Genomic DNA, 12,642 nt, shown 5'->3' with positions numbered 1-12,642 from the left:
TTAAGTATGAGGAACAATTATAAGTCACTTCTTCAGTGTTGTTGTAACTTTGAACAGTCACTAAACAAATGGCAGGACTGCTTGTATTCCCCCCCCCCCCCCACATAATCTTCCATTATATACCCATTACATGGAATTTGACAGTTAGACAATATAATGCCCTTACTATAGATATAAGAGTAATATTGCAATTGGAAAGGTAAATGTGTGGACCCATTTACTCAATGGAGTGAAGATTACATTACTACCTGTAAGTGGACTGCCTATATACATAGACTGGATGAATATTTATGAAATAGGAGACTCATTTATACAAAGTTCAACAGGTTAAAAAACATGATAGTCATATATGTATAATAGAAATACAACACAGACACACGCACTTACTTGACTGTGTGTGCATGTGTTTGTGTGGCACTACTAATATACTATATATGTTTATATTTGTAACATTGTTTTAATAAATTATGGTTTTTGTATTTTTTTCACTTATTTTAAGCACTTGTTATGTATTTTTATCACATATGTATTTGTGTGTTTGTTTCTTTTACGTTTTTCATTTTCTGTTATTATTTTAAAAGCAATGAAAGTATTATTGGGGGGAAAAAAAACCTTGTGGACATGGTTCTCTTCAATGGCTGTACCTGGGGTTGAAACAGGGTCTGCCTGCTTTATCTCATTGCACCACACCAGCATTGAAACTCAAGAGAACAGAATTTAAGATTTGCAGACATAACACGTTGACTGTTCAAGACCATGATTTCTATATTAGATGTATTATTTATATGTCTTGTCACATCTTCCATGAATATTTCTACCTCACAAAGAGGCACATTGGTAATTATAATTATAGATTAGCACTGGGATGAACAGGTCTGCCAGTTCTGCTTTCTCTCACGTGTAATTTTCTTTTCTTTTTTCTTTTCTTTTATTCAGTTTCAAGATCTTTCTGTAAGATAAATTCAGGCATCTCAAAGGAAATTCTTAGCCATTCTTGCTTGGTATTATCTATATTGACTGGCTTAAATCTTCAAGGTTCCAAACTTGAAGCCACGGAAGGCCTTTTTTGTTCCCTCTAAAGATACCCAAGATTAAACTGTGGGCCTCCTGCATATAAAGTAGTGAGATATACCCATTACCTTCCAGAATAATGGATGAATAAAACATTCTGGACTTTCAGATCAATAGATAAGCAATGCTGTTGTTACATATATACACCTCTCATAGGTGCAGGGAGATGTTTGTGAAAGATACACAGGTTTAAATGTACATGAATGATACATAGCATAATACAATAGTTCACTTTCCAATTTCTCTATATTTAGAGAGGCTATGATTTTTTTTTACCCAAAATTGCTCTTGTTGGGAAAGGATCTTAAACAAGCAAGGAGTTTCCAGATCATTTTCATACAATTAGAAAGGTGAGAAATTACAAGAGAGAGAAGGCATTCCACTATTAAGCCAAAACACAAGAATGCTGGCAAAACACATTCAATCTATGCTTAAATGGAAAATGAAATACAGCTAAATTATATGCAAGAATGTGCCCAACTGCAAGACTGCAAAATTTCCCAAACTCAATTCTGCACCCTGACCCCAATCTTAAAAATTCATCTTCAGACAGCAACAATGATCACCGAATTGCTTTACAACAGGGGTGTCCAACCTTGGCAACTTTAAGACAAAGCAAAGCTGGCTGAGGAATTCTGGGAGTTGAAGTCCACAAGTCTTAAAGTTGCCAAGGTTGGACACCCCTGCTTTACAAGATTTTGGCCACAATAGCAACAAGTATTACTTCATGGATTTAAGGAACAGAAAGTAACACCAAGAGGGTTTTCATAAATGTATCATTTTGATATATCTCTAATATTAATTCATTGTTTAAAATAGGTATAAATTTGTTTAAAACTGCCTGCTACTGACTAAAATGATTATACATTATCAGTTTAGGGTGTGTACTCGTCTATTATATATCTGCATTATGAAGCAAACGATAATGTTAAGAATGTTTTATGTGTGAATATATGAATTATGTTATTAAGTGTTGTAATTGTGCGTGTTGTCTAGCTTGAGTGCTACAGAGAAAGGAATTCTATGTACAGATTCCTCCTCCTAATCCATACTTCTGCTGCTGTCAGCACAGACTCTCTCAGCAGCTATTTTAGAGGTAACTGTGTAAAAATATTTCCATTTGCTGATCCCTTCACTAATTCTTTTACACATCCATCTTTGGCACAATGCCTCTCCAGCACAAAAGCAGGTGAAAAGGGAAAATGTCAGCACTAAGACACATTCAGCAGCTTCACAGCCAGAGTATGAAGCAGATGGATTGCTTTCCACCTATTTCTTATGCCAGCCCCTGGTGTAAAGGGGGGGGCAGGAAGATGTGCTGTGAGTCAATGAGATACAGTGCAGAGGTGGATGAAGGGAACATCTGCCACAAAGCACTTAGCATGTATTTCCTCATAAGAAATGAAATTGGCAGATGCACAAAGACAGCAGGCAAGGAAGGAGTACACTCTAGAGAAAGAATTAATTTCTTGGTTCAGTCCCCATGTTACTGCTTAGTAGGAGAATATCAAAGCGAAAACTTGAGGAAAGCATTGACATTTTCTGATCCACAATTCTTTAATGACACTCTGTATAAGCACAGAAGCTTTCTTGTTCCCATAACAAGCAATCTCAGCTAATACAACATGTAGAATTTCTAAAGGTTACAATTAAAAGATGCCTAGCCCACAGAGGTTATCCTACAACTTTCCTTTCATAGTTCAGTGCAATGGTCCATGCTGCTTTTCATGTTTTGTAGGTTCTCAGTTTTCTTTCGTTGAGGATCTTATAAGCTCCATACAATTAAGACTTTCTCAGTCTCCCCATTCCATTTGATTTATTCACACTTCCTTTAAATATTAACCATGCAATCTGATCTTCATTCTTCTTTCTACATAACCAAACCAGCTCAACAAACCTCTTTTATACTGGTTCAGTTCTATATTCAGTCAACATTCATTTATTGTTCATTCATTCTTGACTCTATCAATCTATCACATGCATAGCTTTTCAATGCATTCAACTTACATTTTTTTCTAACGTAAGTACCTACTGTGGCTGGTCAGTATGTCTGCAATGTGGCTCAATGGTAGTTCCACTTCATCAGTCTTAATTGCCTTCTCTCTCTTAATTAGCATCCATCCAGCCACATTTCTCCAATCCTAATGTCCTCACTATAGATCAAGTAGATGAAGGCTGTCAAACTCACAGCCCAAGCTGGCCACGTCCACGCTTGGTTTAGCGAAGGGGGAAAAGTCTCGATACGTCACGTGACAAAGCTGCGACAACATGAGTTTGACACCCCAGAAGTAGATCAATGAGTTGATGTCTTGATTATTCTTAGCATACAGTTTGATGTCTTCCATGGAGAGGAGGTGGTTCACGATAGTTGTACTTTTAAATGTCTATCCGTATCCAGTCCTTGTGATTATTTGGCCAAGAAGGTTCAAGCCTATGCAAAACAGCAGTAGGGACAGTGCATCACCTTGGTATATGTTGCAGTTGATGGTCACTTGTGTGAACTGTTTTGAGTTGACTTCCAGTGTTGTTTTCCATAGTCCCATTATATTCTTGAGGAAGGTCCTTTGTGTTCTGTTGACTTTGTATAGAGCCAGGCATGATAGATCCATGTGTGCGGCACTGAGTCATAGGCTGTCCTATAGCCAAGCCAGGCTGCGGTCAGAGTGGTTTGTCTAGACCTTGAGTTTTGGCCAATGTCTGCATCTATGAACAACTGGTGTTTTGAACCTCTTCTGTTGTTCCTAATGTGTGAGCTTGATGGCTATGATGTCTGAGAGGACCTTTCATGTTGTAGGGAGGGAGATTATTGGTTGGTAATTGGACAGTGCTGTTCCCTTTTTTTTTATTCATGGTCTTTCATGATCAGCACTGTCCTTTCCTGTGTCAGTCTGGGTGCGCATCTGCTGTTAGCAGCTGGTTCACCTGTACCGCTAGGCATTCATGTATAGCTGTCAGTTTCTTTAGCCACTATGAATTATGTCTGGGCCATGTGCTGTCCAGCTCTTCATATTCTTGACCCATTGTTGCCTGTCTGCTACTGGGGTGGTGATTGGTTCATATTTTGGGAGTTTGTTGTGGTGTGCTCTCAGATCCTGCACCCACTGGGTGTTACGTGTCTTCTCTGTCTCCCATATATTTTTCCAATGCTGTTCAATTTATGCCAAGAACCAACCATCAATTCCATATTCATGCAAAACACTGCATAGTTCATGTGTATTCACTTTACTATCTACTTTCTCCAAATCAATAAATATTTATTATATTTTTCTCACATTCACATGTTTCTCAATAATTGCTGAAGAGCAACAAGCTGATCTGCATACCCCTTGCTCAGCATCAAGCTGGAAAGCATTTCCCATACATATCTTCTTCCCCAATATTATTCATTAAATCAAAATTCTGCCAAAACATATTCTCAGGCACATGTAGCAAATGAACACCTGTAGTTTTTGCATTTACTCTTGCTATTTAAAAGGGAACAATAACTGCATTCTCTCAATGGTCAAGTACAGTTGCAGGCTTTGCACAACATTAAACAAGCCATATAGCCAATCTCTGTCAAAATTACACCCATATTTTAATGTTTTTCTGTTAGATCTGCCATTTTACCAATTCTTCAATGTTCTCATAACATTTATTATTTCCTTTCTATCATTTTTTTTTCTCATGGCAGTTATAGCATTTGTTTCAATTCCACTGCTAAATATAACACAATTGTACCCATCCAAAAGTCTGCAATATTCCTTCCATAAATCCCTTTCTTCAGTTTGATCCCAAATCACTTTTATTTATTTATTTATTTAATCCATTCACTTTGCAAAATCCTCATACTGCAAACAGGCTATTTTTTGTATGGATTGGTAAACATTTGAATTCATAGGTTCTCACCTAAAAGACGATGCTATGCTATCATACAATAAAACGATATCAATTTCCCCACCAGGGAGCTTATTCTAACACTTCAGAATCCATTATCCAAATCTGAATGATAAGGATTTGTAGACTATGCAGTGGTAAACTATATATTCCTCGCCTCTTTGATGGCAAAATATCCTCAATCTGAACTGTACTCCATTTTGCATTCTGTAGTCTTCCTATCATTTTAAGGCCATGTAGTAGAACAGATAAATAAACTTTGATCTAACGAGAAGCATTATACAAAGGACACTATCTCTGAAACTCCAGAACATTTTTTCTAATGGTTAAACAAAACTGTAACATATTATGGTAATAAAGAAATGAATCACCCATTCTCAAGTCACTTTACATTCATTTAAGGATCTCTTTGTAGATTAAAAATACATCTACTGAAAATGTAAACTGCATGCGCACAAACAGATGTTTGCAACATTCTTATCATGCAAATACACACATTAGGATGTGAAGTAGAAATGCTTCTTCCTGCCAGGTGCATAGAGAGCATCAAACTCTCTATGTTAATTATATAAAGCATGCAGTTTCCTTTCTAGGTTTTCTTTACTCTAAAAATAAATTAATAGAGGTTCCCCTCTGCCCATTTTTTTTAACTGGAGGTGGTTGAGTGGGAACGGAACAATTTGGCAAAGTCACCGGAGAGAGAAGTATTATATTTCCTATGTAAATCATGATCTAGATTAGGGCTTTGAAACTTTCTTTAGAGCAGGGGAGAACAAGTGTATTCCTGCAGGAATAATTTGTTAGAGGTTGCAGAGAAATAAATGGGGGTGGGGGGATTGAATGAAGGAATGATTCAAGGGCAAAGTTGTTTATCTTTCTGTCATTACCACCACCACCCTTTTTTTCCTTTTCTTTCTGACACACTCAGTTTCCTCAATTTCATTTTTGTTCTCTTTCTGACAATATCTTCCATCTTATCATAGCAGGGAATGAAAAGAAAGCAACTGAACTTAAGACCATGTAGTAGGATAGGTGAATAAACTTTGATCTAAAGAGAAAGCATCATACAAAGGACGCTATTTCAAGTTACATTTACATTAAGTTTGTACCATGCATCTCTTTGCAATTCATTCTAAGCAGAGGTGAACAACCCACAGGATGGAAGGCAAGAGCTTTTGAAATTATGTTGATGACCACATATATTTGGCCATAGGCTCATAGGCATGCCCTCCATCTTGTAGGTTGTTTACTTCTGCTTAGAATAAATTGCAATGAGGATGCAAAATACATGGTACAAATGTAATGTAAATGTAACTACATTCTCAGGATAGCAAGCCTAGTATATTCTCAGGATAGCAAGCATATCATGTGTAAGGCAGCCTTAAATACATATTTACAAATGTAATAGAATAAAGAACAGTTACAGAATTCAATGTTCAAGACAAAGCTGGAGCATGGCACGTTTTCCATGGTTTCAGCTTTCTGCTGTGAGCAGAAAACTGTTGTCATCTTAGAAAAGTAAAACACTGAGTTATGCACGGGTTTCTTTGTGAAAGTTATCACAATGTACAATTTGTGCTGATCTGCTGTCTTAAACAAGGCAAAGTGAGGATCTCAGAATTAGTCTAAATCCTGAGATCCTCGATTTGCCCTGGGTAAGATAAGAGATCTCCGTATGTTGCATGAGGGCGCCATATAGCCTGAAGAATTGTAATGCTCTGTATCGAGAAGCTCGAATCCCAGAGAACTCCAAGTGTCAAGGAACATTTTGGTTCTTATTCTTATTTCTCCAAGAGGTCCTTTCATAATTCCATATCAAGCGCATACGAACCATACATCCAGTGGAGTCCAATTTTCGATCTGCGATGCAGCGGAAATTCTTGCTGCAACCCCCATTATCTTTGGAGCAGTCCCGAACGGGGCCAAAAGAATCCAGGAGGACTTCCAGGTTATCAAAGGAGGAGGAAGTCATAAGTTCCTCCCTGCAATGTAAGGAAATATATATGCAATTATAGTAATAGTTATACGTTAATAAGACAAAGAAAACAACAACAACCAGTAATTCAGAACAGCAGTGGTTCAAAGATCACTGATGAGTAATATAAACAGAAAAAAGCCTGAGACTGATGACCTGTAATTCTTCCCATCTTTTACCACCTCTCTTGAACAAGTGTGATGGGAGTCACTCCCACAAGGAGAGGGGCATATAGTTCTCCATTGTTTGACTGAAAAGCTTGCAATCTAAATTGTTATTGTAAAATAGAATGTGATAAAAGGCACAGAACAGGCAAAAATAAGTGGCAGAGATAATGTGAGGTTGACAAGTTATTAATGATCAAATAATGATTTGTACAAAGAAATCTGAATATATATCAGATGACTTACAATACTGGGCTCCAACTTTAAATCTAATTGACTGAAGAATGGGTTCCTCCACAGATTTTGCACATTTATTATTAGAAGTACACAGAAAGTACATTTGTTTCTTTAGTATGCATATTTCTTTGACAGATCACTGATGAAATGGTTCAGAATTTTCCTTATTAACCATAAATTTGCACTGTTTGATTTCAGAGTATAGGTCTTGAGAGTAAAGGTGAAATGTGTACTGTGTAAGTTTAAAGTGGAGCTTTATTATGTTAAAGCTCTATGATTATCTCCATACTCAGCCCAAGTACTTTCTTCCTTTAGACAATCATCAAATATCAGTCCATTCTTTTTGCAACTGATGCATATAAGGTTGCAGAAAGTTTTCAGAGACTGATGTAGTATTTACAGGGCTATCACCAAGATGGGTGGGAAATTTGATTGATTCCCATTTGATACAAGCTTGCCAATTCTTCTATTTCTGAAATAAGATGAGAGTGGACTCTTGTAGAGAAATACTTCTTTCTCTGAACTTTGTAATTTAATATTTACCCCTCAAAATATAAACACAAAAGGATTGCTTGGGGAATATGCATACATACATACATACATATGTGTGTGTATGTACAGTATGTATGTATACATATATAAAATGCTAACAAATATTTAAGCAGTGTTAGATTTAAAATAAAACAATCAAAATGCAAAAATAAATGGCCAAGATCAACTTAACAATATAAAAATCAATACTAAAGCTGAAGTGAGCTTTACAGATTCATTCATTCCCTCTCAACTATATTATTAATGTGATTAGAGAGAGTATAAAACTAAGTCATTCTATATGAATTCTGGCTTGCTTTAGGAAGTGAGATAGGTAATTATGAGAAAGAGAACTTCTAAAATATACAGACCTTAAACACAAGAGTACTGTATGACCTTCCGGCCAGTGTCGCAGATCCATACATTAAGGTGATAAGTCAATAATCTATTTGAATTGATAGTAGCTTCTATTTTGATTGAACTACTTTTCCGGTTTTGCTTTTAGATTACTCCATATTTGTCCCATGATATATGCCACATCATATTTTTAGGAGGATTTTGCTAAAATGGTAAACTTTCAGATTGCTTCAACAGAAAAGTGGCATTCTATATATAAATTTTGCATAACTTTCCCAGAGGATATTTCTTATTAGGCAGGTTAAAATGTTAATATATTTAAAGATATGAAATAAAAGCTTTAAAGTAAATCAGTGAATTATTCCCTTTTGCTCATTTCCTAGCAGTGAAACAAAGTTGACATAATTCAAAAGTTCCCTAAATAATTTCTCTGCTCCATTATCTCATGTAGAACAAAGGAGGAGCACTGACACTTTCCAGATGTTCCCCTCCTACCTATTACATTTTTCCAAATGCCATACTCTAGTCTAAATGTAGACAAAGGATTATTAGTATAGGAATAAAATGGAGCTGGACCAGCAAAATGGCCATCTGTACACAATTTTATATAATTTACAGCATCTGGAACTGCACCATTTCTGCTGGGCAATCTTTTAGCAGAGACTCATTGCTAACAGGCGTTTCTTTCTCTGCCATGCATACTTTCCAGGCATTCTAAAGATTCGTCTGTGAAAGGAACATACCTGACCTCTACAGCATCCTCCATCACTGTCATATCAGTTTTGCACTTGGCTGATGGATTGATGGCCAATTCGGCAGGTGGGATCACAAAGCTTTTGCTCAGAGGCAGCCACATCCCTTCCCCAAGGGTGTAGGTAAATCTGCATCCATAGGAGAGAGTTAATCAGTTAGAAATCTATATCGAAAAACACAAGAAATTAGTATTTATTTCTGTGCTTGCAGAGAGAGGTTATTTAAATTATCTTGACCTAGTCTGCAGTTTTGTTACTTCTTTCTCTCCAATCTTATTTATATATTATATATTTATATATCCAACCCACATATCCTTCTACTCCTTCTAAATAATGCTATTTGATTTGATAATAAATGCAATTAATATTATCTAGACAATTTTTCAGTTTCAAGGTAGCAAAAAAATGTGCCATTGAGGACCCATGCATCTTTCACTGATACTCCTTATTAAGTGATAATTCATTTATCTTTTTTTCCAGTAAGGTGAGAATCCTGTCTAGAAGAATTTGTAAGATAGGTGCTTAGGGGAGGGAAGTCAGAATAGAAGTTTTTTTTTTTAAAGGAAAGAATAATGCTTTTTAATTAGGAGGAAATAGGCATTGCCACATGTAGTGACTGCAGGAAGGGGTTCTTGTTTTCCCTTTTTCTTGTATTTTTGCTGTCTTCCCTACAACAGAAACCTTCCCCCTTATTAGTAGGCAACTAGCCACAATTACTTTCCTACAAACCATGTAACCCCACACCAGGGGAAAGAGGCATGAATCATGTCATCAGTCCAGGAGCAATTGTAGTACGACTGGAAGCTAATATGAAGAAGGCTCAAAAAGAGAAATGTTGTTCATATATCCTTATAAAGCGTTTATGACTGCTATTTTAACCCCACATTGGTGTTTTTTTTAAAAAATAAATTTGAACTGAAATCCAAAATGTTGAACTTTGCAATCAGTTCTTCAGACAATTACTGAAATTTTCATAAGGCAATAGCAAGCTGTATATGGTCATTTGAGAAAACCTAACTTAGAATTCATATTCATACTGTTTCAAGTTTAATTTAAGCAAAATCACATAAGTTTCTAACTGAAATCCTTAGATGTCCTCTTAAATAGATGCTTCCCCACAACCAAATCTGATGTTGAATTCTACCTGAATATCTTGTCAGAAGGCTGTTCTCCCATCACCAAATCAAATCCCCGCTGGAATATGGTATATGGCCATGGCCTGGAGAAAGGCAACAGCACAGGAACAATTATAAGTGGACCAGATTTTCCCCATTATTGCATGTATGGTTATTTGAGAACCTAATAACTGACTCAAGCAGTAAACCCACTACAGGTATCCCTATCAGAACAGCTAAAAACAGAAATGTAATATGCAATTATTCCATACAATAGAACTTCACAAATACATATTTAGTTCAATAATTTTACTGTCCCTCACAAACAGGAATAGAGCTGAATTCTTGTAATTGCCTCCCACTCTGAACTATATAATAGCAGTGACATTTTAGGCAAGGAGTATGAGAGTCTCCCCCAGATGGAAAGGGAGGATTCACCATAGTAGACAGCACTGATATACTTCAACACTGCCCAGGATAAAGACTGAGCATGTGTTAACAAAAATCATCTTGCAGCATGATGTCCCACAGACGTCTAATGCTAAGGCAAGAACTTTTTATTATTTCTTCATATATTTCAAGGAGTCAGATGTCCATCAGCATCAAGAAACATGCAACTAGGTTTGTGCAGAATATACAACTGAATTTGTGTATGTTATATTGTACATACATATGCACATATGTACACAAATACATGTAAAAGTATTTCCATATTTGAACGTATTGTGAAATTCATTTTCATTCATTTATGCAAAATCTTTACAATTTGAAATATGTACTATGGCACTGCATATTAAAAAGAAAGCACTCCCATTTTCTTCTATATCATTAGCTTACAACTGAATCGAGAACATTTTTTAAAAGCCACTGTTAAACACAAATCTGTTAATATGCAAATTAGTTCCTTTTATTAGAACTGTAATAAAAATGCAACTAATTCTGAAGGATCAGAGAAATAAACCAGCAGCTGCATTAAAACATATGTTTTGCCAATTTTTCATTTTTTACTATTTATTTATTAATCAAATTAATTTAACCATCCATCACCAAAGACAATGCTGAGCAATGCTGGTTCTTAAACTATGGTTTTAATAATGAAACTAATCTAATGTACATTAAAACAAAAACTTTAAGGAGAAAAGATTAAGGAGAAAAAACTTTAAGGAGAAAAGAATAATTGAAAAATAGGCTACAAATCTTAGCTTGGTTTTCTTTGAACAAAAATTATACAATTTACTTTGCAATAAACAATTACATATTTATGCTTATAAAATCTGGCGCAAATCTGAATCAAATCTGGAGACCACTTACTTATTAGTTGTCTATATACCGTGTTTCTCCAACAATACAGCCTCCACCAATAGGAAGGCCCAGCATGATTTCTAGGCATGAGGTGAAATTAAGCCCCGCCCCCAAAATTTAGCCCTATTTAATCCATGTGTTTCCTCGCCATTTCTCACATTGTTCGTTAGAACTACACGGGGTGAAGAGAAATGGTGGGGGGGGAAAGGGTGGGGGGGATGGGGAGAAAACTTGCCTTTAGGAGTGCCCTGCAGGTAGCCTAGGCTAGAATACCCTGATAGCCGATAGAAGCTCATGGAAGGCAGAGTCCCCAGCCGCTTCAGGGCATGGCGTGGCTGCCCGTGTCCCCTCGCCTTTAGGCAGTCTCTTTCGAGCGATGGAAGGTCCCCAAGGGCAGTCACCAGCCACTTCGATTGGCCGGTAGAAGCGGCCTCAGGGCGAGCGCACACACACACTCCTCGCCACGAAGCCGCTTCTACCGGCCGATCGACGTGGCTGGTGACAGCATTTGGGGAGTTTCCAGCGCTTGAAAGAGACTGCCTAAAGGCGAGGGACACGGGCAGCCATGCCACGCCCAGCGGCTGGGGACTCTGCCTTCAAGGGAGCTTTCGTCTGCCGATAGAAGCAACCTCGTGGCGAGGGGAGTGTGTGTGTGTGCTCGCCCCATGGCTGCTTCTACCGGCCAATCGAAGTGGCTGGTGACTGCACTTGGGGAGCTTCCATCGCCCAAAAGAAACTGCCTAAAGGCGAGGGGACATGGGTAGTCACGCCACGCCCTGAAGCAGCTGGGGACTCTGCCTTCGGGAGCTTTCGTCAGCCGATAGAAGCGGCCTCGCAGCAAGGTACGTGCGTATGGGCTGCTCTAGGTGGGGGAGAAAATTAAGTCACCCCCGAAAAGACGGCCTAGCCGTTTTTTCAGGGGTCAAAAAAAAATAAGGCCCGGCCTTATTTTGTGAGAAACACGGTAGACAAAGACCTTAGTTAATACATAGAAAACAAATTGATTGTATTATTGCTAAAAGGAGAAGGAGATTAATTATAATATCAAAGACATGGCCAGGTGTTGACTGTGGAATTGTGGTTCATAATGAATGAATGGATGAATGGATAAATAAATAAATAAATAAATAATGCTTCAAAATTAAGTCTCACTGAACTCACAGTGATGAGCAACCTGACCCCACTGAAATTCAAAATCCGTCAGTGTAAGTCCAATTGCAAAACCTGTCAAACAGGATACAATCCAAAGCATCTTGGAGGAA

General features: G+C 37.3%; 1 protein-coding gene across 2 annotated transcripts in view; it reads right to left on the bottom strand.

Annotated features, from left to right (window-relative positions):
- Positions 1-12,642, bottom strand: part of ASTN1 (astrotactin 1) — a 254,516-nt gene that overhangs the window by 63,905 nt on the left and 177,969 nt on the right. For both annotated transcript variants that reach the window (XR_015748725.1, XM_087960906.1), the window contains exons 9-11: positions 10,108-10,182; positions 8,955-9,092; positions 6,779-6,929 (exon numbers count right to left, since the gene is read on the bottom strand). Coding sequence is in view for 1 of the 2 variants with exons in the window: in XM_087960906.1 (XP_087817032.1) it covers positions 6,779-6,929; positions 8,955-9,092; positions 10,108-10,182 (364 nt within the window). In the remaining variant the exon portion in view is untranslated. The remainder of the gene's footprint in view (positions 1-6,778; positions 6,930-8,954; positions 9,093-10,107; positions 10,183-12,642) is intronic.

This window comes from Notechis scutatus, chromosome 3, assembly GCF_049901735.1.
Source record: "Notechis scutatus isolate UNSWTSFEM ecotype Mainland chromosome 3, rNotScu1.2, whole genome shotgun sequence".
NCBI classification, from domain to species: Eukaryota; Metazoa; Chordata; class Lepidosauria; order Squamata; family Elapidae; genus Notechis; species Notechis scutatus.
This window is presented reverse-complemented; position numbering and strand designations above follow the sequence as displayed.